The 12,338-nt window shown below is 41.5% G+C and overlaps 1 protein-coding gene across 1 annotated transcript in view; it reads right to left on the reverse strand.

Annotated features, from left to right (window-relative positions):
• The window catches only part of LOC135550212 (eukaryotic initiation factor 4A-I), a 33,592-nt gene that overhangs the window by 19,719 nt on the left and 1,535 nt on the right, over positions 1-12,338 (reverse strand). Inside the window, exons 2-6 of the mRNA XM_064980813.1 lie at positions 6,315-6,372; positions 5,940-6,072; positions 5,175-5,314; positions 4,316-4,484; positions 2,472-2,581 (exon numbers count right to left, since the gene is read on the reverse strand). Of these exons, the coding sequence (XP_064836885.1) occupies positions 2,472-2,581; positions 4,316-4,484; positions 5,175-5,314; positions 5,940-6,072; positions 6,315-6,372 (610 nt within the window). The remainder of the gene's footprint in view (positions 1-2,471; positions 2,582-4,315; positions 4,485-5,174; positions 5,315-5,939; positions 6,073-6,314; positions 6,373-12,338) is intronic.

Raw genomic sequence — 12,338 nt, forward strand, 5'->3', positions numbered from 1 at the left:
CACACCTACATATTCCATGGTTTTTATTTTCTACATTGTAGAATGATAGTGAAGACATCGAAACTATGAAATAATACGCCATCCCATCTGGATTGGGCTTAGTGGGACTATGATTTGTTTTTCAACAGGACAATGACCCAAAACACACCTCCAGACTGTGTAAGGGCTATTTCACCAAGAAGGAGAGTGATGGAGTGCTGCATCAGATGACCTGGCCTCCACAATCACCCGACCTCAACCCAATTGAGGTGGTTTGAGATGAGTTGGACCGCAGAGTGAAGGAAAAGCAGCCAACAGGTGTTCAGCACATGTGGGAACTCCTTCAAGATTTTTGGAAAAGCATTCCAGGTGAAGCTGCCAAGAGTGTGCAAAGCTGTCATCAAGGCAGAAGGTGGTTACTTTGAAGAATCTCAAATACAAAATATATTTTGATTTGTTTAACACTTTTTTGGTTACTACTGTATACTATTCCATGTGTTACTTCATAGTTTTGATGTCTTCATTATTACTCTACAATGTAGAAAATAGTAAAAATAAAGAAAAACCCTGGAATGAGTAGGTGTGTCCAAGCTTTTGACTGGTACTGTACCACATCTCCGTCACAGAGTTAATCAAGCTGTTGATTGTGGCCTATGGAATGCTGTCCCACTCATCTTCAATAGCTGTGCGAAGTTACTGGATATTGACCTGTGTAATGATCATGCTGTTTAATCAGCTTCTTGATATGCCACACCCATCAAGTGGATGGATTATCTTCACACAGGAGAAATGCTCACTAACAGGGATCTAAACACAGCGAAATAAGCTTTTTGTGCATATGGAACATTTCAGGGATCTTTTATTCCAGCTCATGGGACCAACACTTTACATGTTGCATTTATATTTTTGTTCAGTATATAACTTCATTGCCTGGCCCTAGCGGTCAAACAAACGTAACAGGACCATTATACTGCATTGTAAGTTCACCTGGAATTGTATGACTTTTTCTTATCATTTAACACACTTGAAGGCCTTACTCACGTTGGCCACAGAGATAGGGAGCACACAGTCCTCGTTAGCCCAATTTGCTTGTTTTCCTCAAAATGGGCAAAGAAAAGGTGTTTAGCTTGCCCAGGAGTGAGGCATCGGTGTTCGCGATGTGGTTGGCTTTCCCATTATAATCTGTGATTATCTGTCTGGAGTCCCTGCCACATGCATCTAGTGTCTGAGCCGTTAGATTACAACTCCACTTTGTCCCTGTATTATAATTTTGCCTTACGGAGGTCATAGCTGTTCCCAGTCACCGTGTCGTGGTTAAATGTGGTGGTTCACGCTTTCAGTTTTGTGATTGCTGCCATCTGTCCATGGTTTTTGGTTTGGATAATTGCTAATCGTCAAAGTAGGAACAACATACTCTATGCGCTTCCTGATGAATCCAGTCACCAAGTCAGTGTATACGTCAATACTATTCCCAGAGGGGAACCGGAAACATTTCCCAGTCCGAGTGATCAAAACAGTCTTGCAGCATAGATTCCGATTGGTCAGACCAACAATGAACAGCCCTTACCACAGGTGCTTCATGCATAAGTTCCTGTCTATAGGTGGGGAGGTGCAGGATGGAGGTGTGATCTGATGTGCCAAAGGGAGGGCGGAGGAAGGCCTTGTTCTCTCCACGTGTAGCACAGGAGATGTGCTGGTAGAATTTTGGAAACATTTACCTCAGATGTCCTTTATTAAACTCAACAGCTACGATAAATGCGGCCTCGGGATATGCGGTTTCTAGTTTGCACAAAGTCCGGTGTAGTTCCTTGAGAGCCATTGCTTGGGGGAATATACATGACAGTGACAACCAAATAAAATTCTCTCTGAAGGTAATGCGGTTGGCATTTAATGGTCAGGTATACCAGATCGGGAGAACAAAAGGCCTTGAGTTGGTGTACCACAATCACACCATGAGTTGTTAAATCATGAGACATACTCCTCCACCTTTGTTTTTACCAAATGGTTATTTCTTCCTGTCCTCGCAATTAACAGAGAACCCCACTGGCTGTATGAAGACAATAAATCCATAGAGCCATGATTCTGTAAAACTGAGTATGTTACAGTCCCTTATGTCTCTCTGAAAGGAGATCCTCGCCCTGAGCTCGTTAGCAAGTAATATACTCTGAAGCAATGGATGATTTTCTCGCCGACTGAGCCTGATTAGAACCCCACTTCTCCCTCTCCTCCAATGTCAACGGTTTGGTGTAACACCCAGGATGAATGGGGCTGCCTCGGGAAGGATCCAGGTCAGAGAAGTGGCCACCGATCGAATGTCCCAAAGTTATTTTCGGCTGTAGGAAATAATACTACAAACATTCTGTGCAAATAATATAAGAAATATAAGAAATAACAGGGTGACCGTGTCTGTCGGCGCAATTTTGTCATGATCATATCTTTCTAACGGACTGTTTGACAGTCTGTGCCCTTACTTGTGCGTGTGGTCCTCTTACCTGTGTGCTGGTGCCGAGCTTCTGGAAAATCTCATAGATCTGGTCCTTGAAACCCCGGCTCAACATCTCATCAGCCTCGTCCAGGACAAACATCTTGATGTACTTAGCCGCTGTAGGGGGAAGATGAGCACTTAGTTCAGACAACTTGAACACAAAATAGTCCAATCCCAATACTCCATTCAGTAAACAAATAATTTAATAAAACATACTGATGTAAACAACAACTTGAGAAAAGTATGACAAACAGTTATGTTATGTTATCTCCAGGGGTTAGAACCGAGATTATTTTCTAATCGTTTCGTTCTGGACAGAACAATTATTTTGTTCGTTCCGTTCCACTGTTCCAACCAGTAAAATAAAGATCTGAACCGGTTCGAACCAACAAAAAAAAGTATGTTTATATCGTTCCTTTCAGTTCCTTTTTAAACTTGTGAAATATAAAAAAAATTTAAACATTTAGTTTCCCATTACATTACCTTACCAATCACTGGGGATAGAGCAGCTTAATTGCTATGGAGCAGGCAAGCTATTTACATTGGACAGATGAGTGTAAGGTGCGAGATGTGCCAGAAATGTTGTGGGTGGGGAGAGAGCGAGAGAGGGTGGAGGAAGAGGCTTGAAGTGCTGTGGATGTTGTTGTTGTGACAAGCATTTATACAATTATACCAACGTAGGAGCAGCTTCTATGAAGGAATTTTGAATGTCTTTGAACTTCAGGGTTGGCTTAATGTTGGACCAGCTAGCTAGCAAGCAAGCATGTGTGTGCAGAGCAGCACCAGAATTTTAATTTAAAACAAGTCTTACCTTTTTATAGTTAATAAATCCAATGTGAAACATGAAAACGATAGTATCCTTAACTAGCATTGAATAGGTTAATCTATTCTCAAATTAAAAATCTCTCACCTCGTTTCTGAATCACGCTTGAAACGTCAATAGGCTATGAGACTATGCTTTGGAGGGGGAGGGGCAGGTTGTCTACACGCACACACACTGGAAAAGATTTTCAGCTGGCGGGCAGGCAGGCAGGCAGACACGGGAATACAGTGTGGGCTTTGCATAGGCACTTTGTTGCGTTTTTTTGTGTGACTGAAAAAAATGCCTGAGAACGTAAAAGAACATTATTTAAAAAAAACTAGTCCATTGACGCACCCATGCTTCACAACTGTAAAACCTAATATGTCACCAATAACGAAAATGGAGATTCCCACGAACACGACAGTCAAAAAACTGACTGTCCAGACCGAACCGTTGGAGCTACAAACTAATATGCCACCAATATCAAAAGGGGACTCTCACAAACAAGAAGGTGTCGGTTGTTCTGCTCTACGCCAGTACCGGGCTGTAAAAATAGCAAAAAGTGCATTAGGGGGTAAAATGTGCCAAAAGGTATAAAAACACTTCAAAACCGTGTTTTTTATGATTTATTTTTTTACTTTGTGTTTTGCCATTTATGAATTGCGTTATTCAAAGCGTTTCTATGGGTTATATCAGTAAAGTCTAAATTCAATGTTTCATCAAATATATATTTTCTATACCTACAGAGGTCCTAAAATTCCAAATCAAATGGCTAAATTATACATTTTATGAATATCTTAAAACAATTTCATATGCTAGCATAGTAGGTATTGTGATCTAAGGGCTTAGACCTACAGGGTTAACCAGTACCCATGCTTTTAAAATAACCGTTCTGTTCCGGAACACTTTCGTTTGCTGTTCTGATTCTGTTCTTCGAAAAAAAAATCTAATTCCAATCTCTTGTTAGCTATACAAATCTGGTTACAAAAAATATATAATTAATGCAAAATAACACAAAAGTAAACAAAGACCCTGAGGTCATTACTCACAGAGGAACTTGCGGTTCAACATGTCAAACACGCGGCCTGGCGTTCCAACCACTATGTTCGGAGCTTCAGCCTGGAGCTTTGTCACCTCGTTACGGACGTTTGTGCCGCCAATACAGGCATGGCAGGAGGCTCCCATGTAGTCACCGAGGGCCAGGATCACCTTCTGGATCTATTGAAGAGGAGAGGGAATCAATACAATTTATTAAAACCCTTTTTCAAATCCGCAGTTGTCACAAAGTGCTTTTAGAGTAACACAGCCTAGACCTCAAAGAGCAAGCAGAAGCACAGTGGCAAGAGAAAGCTCCCCCTCTGGCACACATTTTACAACATTTACATGCACACAATACTCACGAAGACCCACATTACAATTCTATTCCATATGTTCTTAGTCGAGGTAATACCATGGTCAAGATACAAATTTGTATGAAATGCGTAAAAGTATTACTTTGGCAAGCAACAATATTCTTAAGGAATCAGATTTTTGCAACTCAATTCTGAGTTTGTGCCCTTAGCATGAACCAGCACCGAGTCGGCTGGGATGAATATGGCATTGTCCCTTTCCCCTTGTCAGATATAACACTCAGTGCCACTCAAAGACACTTCCTTTCCCAGAGACAGATGGTACAATATAGTACATGGTTTGATTCACACTATGGAGCGGAGCAGAGCCGAGCCACGCTTTACTGTGCTGGTCTGGTTACTCATCCATCATAGTTGCTAGAACCGTACTGGAAAGGACCATGTCATATTAAAATACCAGAGGCACCATGGTACAGCATCGGTGCGACTGTGTAAAGGGTGCAGGAGTTGCATTCACAGTTAACTGTTTTTAGGCCAATTTAATGTTTGTGCAACCTGCCTGCTGAGCCAGCTCTCGGGTGGGAGCGAGGACCAAGGCCTGGGTGCCCTTCAGCTCGATATCAATCTGCTGGAGGATGGAGATGGCGAACGTGGCAGTCTTCCCTGTGCCTGACTGGGCCTGTGCAATGACATCATAACCTGGTGGGAAATGAAAATTCATTTGTTCACACCGTAGCAAAACATTTTGTAACAGAAAACAAAAACAAGTGTTTCTTATTGGACAAATTCAGGTAGGTCCCTACCCGTCTCATCCCATTTGGTTCCTAGTTGCTAAGACCAAGGATACGCTTTAAAGGCATTTGGGTCACTCTGATTTGAAGCTTAGGAAATGTGTACGCTTAATCATTAACTTGCATGAAAATAATAAAAAATGAAAGGCAAGATTGAGAAAGTCTCCAAACCTGACCGGTAGGATACTCTGGAATAAATAAAAGCCAGTATAGTATGATCTCTCAAGAAAACCTTATGTTCGACACAGGAATTAAGAGGATTAAGTAATTAAATAAAAGGTTAAATGTTTTTTTAAATACAATTTTTAAGTAAGTAAGTATAGATGCTCATACAACGTCAGTCAGCGACAATTTAGGCTAAATCATCTTGAAGCAAGAAGCAATGTTCCAGAATCAACACATTAATAGGCATTTTGGAACCTTAGCTTATACCCATCTTGAAAAAGGTCTGACTGAAACGTGAACAAAATAAACAACATGCAGAGGTTATATCCTGTGTGTGTGAGTTTATACTTTAGGCAGCTTGTACTTACCCTTGATACAAGGGAGGATGGCCCTCTGCTGAATGGCAGACGGTTTCTCAAAACCATAGGCATAGATTCCTCTCAGGAGAGTCTCACGCAGGGCCATCTCATCGAAGCTGTCCACGATCTCATTCCAGTTACTCTGTGGAGAGAAAAAAATGATTGTAGAGCACGGTCAGTATAAATAGCACCCCAGTACTGTACTTCTAATACACAAACCCCAGTACTGTTTTTTTAGCCAGCGGAGACAAAAAAAAACAAGTGTGAGATACATGCATCTTTTCTTCCATTCCACCAGACAACATGCCATTCAATATTCAACAATGCAACCTGTCCTTTATCCAACATTTAACAAAGTGTACCTTGACACACACACACACTTACCTCAATGATGCCATCTGGCTCCATGCCCTCTGGGCCATTGTCTCTGTTGGAGAGGTCTCTGTAGGAAAACGTTCAATGTTGATACTTTATGATACATGTCATGTTGCATACATTTGCTAAATATAATGATATCTTGGGAAAAACAACAACATTTCTAACCAAAACTCTATAAGGGGTCTGCCAGAATGTGATTGGCTCATTACAATGATTGCATTGAGGCAGCCATGTTCAATAAACTTGCATATCGTTGCTGACAAACAGCAATGCAAAAGCTGGGGCACACACACCTAACTTGCGTGATACATTCTGAGGACGAGATGAAGCAAGAAGCTCCACTCCCATCAATCTGTCAATGCGAAAATACAGCGATACGCAGACCAATTGGGGATTTTTTTTTTATGGAGGTCAGATATGGTCAACAACCTTTTTTATTGCTAATTTGCTAAGTGAGACTTATTTGATCTAATATAAGTTTCGTAATGTTTAGTTTGTTATGAATGCACATGGTGGACGCACATGGTATCTCCACAACTTTGAGAAAAAATATTTTATATCGTAGTTGTCTGTTGTGCACAAGCATTATCTGCCCTCTCATTGGCTAGAATGTTCATGCCTGATCTCGCCTCCATCCTCCTGACTTCCCGCCAACGACTCCCATTGTTAGGGCACAGATAAGACGGATCTTGTCATTATATAAAGCAGGGGTGCGTGCACAATCAGAATTCAAAGAGGTCCAGTGATTCACAACAGGTCCAAACCATTAAAATGTCTAACGTGCGCTATGTTTTGGGGGCATATGTAGTTCTTGTATATGTATAACTAATAAACAAAGTACTACATTTCAATAACATTTCAACAATATTTATTGCACATTTTCAATGTAGACACTTTAAACAGGTAAAATAAATATGCAATGTAATCATAAATAAAAGTAGGCCTATCACAAATGTTTTCACTTCAAGCAAAACAAGGCCGCATCTTCACAAAAAAATAACAAAAGTGCCTGTTTCTGAAAAAAATGCTTTGATTTTTGAACAAATAAGAAGCCACAGGTTTAATATTTATCTTTACAACTCTCTCCCACCTCTCTTCTTTAGTGAGAGAAATAGGCTTCTGCTTGCCCTGCCAGTCATTTGAACCTTGGGTGTCACGTTCTGACCTTTATTTCCTTTGTTTTGTCATTATTTAGTATGGTCAGGGCGTGAGTTGGAGTGGGCAGTCTATGTTTGTTTTTCTATGATTTGGGTATTTCTATGTTTCGGCCTCGTATGGTTCTCAATCAGAGGCAGGTGTCATTAGTTGTCTCTGATTGAGAATCATACTTCGGTAGCCTGGGTTTCACTGTGTGTTTGTGGGTGCTTGTTCCTGTCTTTGTCTTCACCAGATAGGCTGTTTAGGTTTTCTCACGTTATTGTTTTGTTAGTTTGTTCATGTGTAGAGTCTTTATAAATTAAACATGAATAGAAACCACGCTGCATTTTGGTCCGCCTCTCCTTCACCGCAAGAAAACCGTTACACTTGGCTGGAATGGAGTCAGTGCCATTGTCATGCACATACTGTATATAGGTGCTCATTGGTGAGTCTAGAATGGTACTTGTTTTTAATATAAGTAAGAAGAAAGAAGACTCACAACTGTATGTGGAGCCACGCATGGTCATGGTGTGTAGTGCTACTTTGGTTAGACCAGGGAGAACAGTCTCAGACATTGCCTGCAGCCAGAAAACGTCATTATCAGTTAGTTGAAAGTGCTCTCTTAGTGCAATTTTATGTCTTATTTTTTTTCCACCTTTATTTAACCAGGTAGGCTAGTTGAGAACAACTTCTCATTTGCAACTGCAACCTGGCCAAGATAAAGCATAGCAGTGTGAACAGACAACACAGAGTTACACATGGAGTAAACAATTAACAAGTCAATAACACAGTAGAAAAAAGTCTATATACATTGTGTGCAAAAGGCATGAGGAGGTGGGTGAATAATTACAATTTTGCAGATTAACACTGGAGTGATAAATGATCAGATGGTCATGTACAGGTAGAGATCTTGCAAAAAAAGTGAAAACTGTGTTGCCTTCTGACTCTTGAGCTGTACTAGGAAAGCTGTTATCTCCTTTCGAATGGACCAAAAGCGTTTCAACACCCTGCCTTTACTGAGCCATCTTACGTTGTTGTGCAGGAGTAGGTCTTTGCATTTGCCTCAACTTCTTTCAGGAATTCTCTCAGCAGGCGATGCTGATGAGATGGGGATGCCCTGAGGAAGTTAATGAGTTTCATCATTGTATTCATCACTTCAGCATACTCTTCCGACAGATTGCTGTGAGGTCAGGGTTTTCCTCTTTCGGCCGTGCCACAGCTCCCCTCTCTCTTCCTATCATGGCTGGGGCCCCATCTGATGTGATAGAGAACACTTGTTTTAGATCTATTCCCCTCTTTCTCTGCATGTCCTTTATGGCCATGGATATGTCCTTTCCTCTTGTATGTGTCTCGAGTGGTGTTATACCCAACAGGTCTTCGCAGAATTTCGTCTTCTCTGTGTGGTAAAATCTAACATACACCAGAAGCTGGGCCTTATCACTCACATCAGTAGATTCATCAACAGCTAATGCTCTGCGTGGTGCACTCCAAATAGCTTCATCACGCTGTGTTAATACATCCTCTGTTTGTATTTCACTCTTTCTTGCTGTTGTTGTACGCGACATTGGGATTTTCTTGACCTTTTCACACAGCTCGTCTTTTTGTTAACCGTCAAGTAAAGTTTCAGCAACAGCATTCGTGCACTCCATCGCCACTCCCCCGTCAGTAAAACGGATTTTGGTGTTGACCCAAAATCCAAGCTATTTTTAGTGAACATTCACTTGTACGTTGTTGGGCAGTGAATGCATGGGAGAGGACTCTGGTGGACCGATCATACTGGGCTTTGAGTTTATTTATTTTGTGTACCCTCACCTCAGACTGCTGTGGATATTTCTGCTCAAAGATCGTGCTTTGTCTCGTAGTGGCGCTTCACGTTGGCACTTTTTATTAGAGCCACGGTCTCTGAACATATCAGGCAGAGTGGTTGGACACTCACTGCGGGAAGGATAAAGGCATATTTGTCTGTCCACTGTATCGACTTTCCTGACTTTTGCGCACGCCATTCTATCATTTCTCCTCTCGCTTCCGCCTTTGCTTCTCTTGCGGTCTCTCTCTCTGACAACATCAGTCTCCTAACATGCATTGTAAACATTTGCTTTGATTGGCTGAGTTTCGTGAAGTGATTGAAGTAACGCACGCGATTGGACAAGTATGGGGCGCTGTCTGGGACCTTCCAAGCTGTGCTGTATGTGCACATTGAAAAAAAGGGTTGCTTCATCAGTATTTATGAGAAATGTGTCGAGGTCCAGATAGAACCTACAACTATCAGAAAATGTGCATGACCTTTTTTTTTGCATTTCCCCACCAGAGGTGTGTTTCCATCAGATACAAGGCTTTGCGTGATGACGCAAGATATGGGCTATAAATGCATAGGCCTTACCGGCAGGCTGGAAAAGGAGGCTTGTCTATCTGCATTTACCCCATTAGAAACATCCTTATTATTATTATTCGCAAAAAAATGGTAAAGTATTCTCATTGTAAATATTCTAACTTCTTAACCATAAATGGTAGAGACATGGGGTTTTTTGTATTATTTTTCTAACCTAATGTTATATTGAGTGGGCACATTTTTTTTATGAACCTTGAATGAACATTTTATGGGTGAACACAATACAAAGTATGTCACTAAGACACCAATGTCCATTTAAGAGCTCCGTTGGCCCGTGACTGTTCGGGTGGAGTCCTTTTTTTTTGGAGCAACGCGCAACTTTTGGTAACATACCCTAGCCGGTCCATGTTCCCTTCTCTTATTCACAGGGGGACGATAGCGTTGTTATTTTTTTGGTCTTCTCATTTGTGGTGAAAGCAAGGAAGAGTCACCTTCCCTTGTCAGTAGTAGTTAGCTGGCTTTAGCCTTTTCAGCTTCCCACATTTCAGATTTATAATTAAATAATATGACCTGGCAAATATTCGTATAGTTGTCAGTGTAACCTACAACATGATCCTAGTTTGATATGCTGCTTGTATGTATTCACTCCCATATTAGCTAAAAATAGAATGTCATGTTTTGGTCAAAGAGGAAGAAAAAGCACATGGCAACAGCAGTTTTTACCGTTAGTAAAAACTAGTTATTAGTTCAGAGACTTGTCCAGAACCCACTCCTGCGTTGTCTTGGTTGTATGCTTAGGGTCATTCTCCTGTTGGAAGGTGAACCTTCACCCCAGTCTGAGGTCCTGCGTGCTCCGGAGCAGGTTTTCATCAAGGATCTCTCTGTAACGCTTAGCATTCAGCCCAAAGAGTTCAATCTTGGTTTCATCAAACCAGAGATTCTTGTTTCTCATGGTCTAAGAGTCTTTAGGTGCCTTTTGGCAAAGTCCAAGCGGACTGTCATGTGCCTTTTACTGAGGAGTGACTTCTGTCTAGCCACTCTACTATTAAGGCCTGATTGGTGGAGTACTGCAGAGATGGTTGTCCTTCTGGAAGGTTCTCCCATCTCCACAAAGGAACTCTAGAGCTCTGTCAGAGTGACCATCGGGTTCTTGGTCACCTCCCTGACCAAGGCCTTTCTATCCCGATTGCTCAGTTTGGCCGAGTGGCCAGCCCTAGGAAGAGTCTTGGTGGTTCCAAACTTCTTTAATTTAAGAATTATGGAGGCCACTGTGTTCTTGGGGCCCTTCAATGCTGCAGAAATGTTTTGGTACCCTTCCCCAGACCTGTGACTTGACACAATCCTGTCTCGGAGCTCTACGGACAATTTCTTCGACCCCATGGCTTGGCTTTTAGATCTGACATGCACTGTCAACTGTGGGACCTGACATAGACAGGTGTGTGCCTTTCCAAATCATGACCAATAAATAGAATTTCCACAGGTGGACTCCAATCGAGTTGTAGAAACATCTCAAGAATGATCAATGGAAACAGGATGCACCGGACTCAATTGAGAGGATCTGCAGAGAATGGTAGAAACTCCCCAAATACAGGTGTGCCAAGCTTGTCGCATCATGCCCAAGAAGACTCGAGGCTATAATCGATGCCAAAGGTGGTTCAACAATGTACTAAGTAAAGGTTCTGAATACTTATGAAAAATTTGATATCAGTTAAAAAAAAAAAATTGGCTAAAATTTCTTACCCCATAATGACAAAATTTAAAACAGGTTATGTGTAGATTGATGGAAAAATTCCGTAACAAGTCATATATATATATATAAAGCGTGCAACGATGCAAGCTTCAAATTAGGGACAAACGGAGTATGCATTCGAGAACTGCCCTCCATGCTCCGTTTCGCCCATTTTGATTTGGACTCATTCTCCAACCCTCCAGTGCTCCAATTTGCATGCTTGTAGCACAGTAACATGCCTTTTGAGAAACACCCAATGTATGATGTAAGACCACACAGCTCACGTTCTGTGCGTGAGTGTTGCAAAATAAATGTACACATACATGTTATTCAATCATTGCTTCTAAACTGCTCCGCGCATCAACGAGCATCCACGTTGCCAAGCATTACAATAGAAACTTGGTTCTTTTTGTGATGCTTCATGCGCTGCAAGTCCTGCCCCTCCCATCTCCTTATTGGTTTTTAGGAGCATATACCAACATGGGTGATTGAAATATTTACTGAGGTCCACACTCAAGTCCAGTTGGGTGGTAATGCACATTAAAGTTCGTTGCCAACCGCCATATGAAGTCCAAAGAAGACTGAAGGAGGAGAGATGACTAAACTAAACTTGGTTTACCCTTTTATCTGTGGATTAATTGACGGAGTAGAGGACCTGGTGCATTTCAGGTAAAATAACATGCAAATGTTTATATCGCAGGACAAATGAGCTAGCAACAGCAAACTAGCTAAATTGCCATGAATGTTTAATGCTTTTCGCCCTGTCCCCAAATTAATATAGTTTGTTCGGAGTTCGTTTTGATATTTCAACCGGTGTGTCCTGATCGCGTCTGGT

This window comes from Oncorhynchus masou, chromosome 12 (genome assembly GCF_036934945.1).
Source record: "Oncorhynchus masou masou isolate Uvic2021 chromosome 12, UVic_Omas_1.1, whole genome shotgun sequence".
Classification (NCBI taxonomy): Eukaryota; Metazoa; Chordata; class Actinopteri; order Salmoniformes; family Salmonidae; genus Oncorhynchus; species Oncorhynchus masou.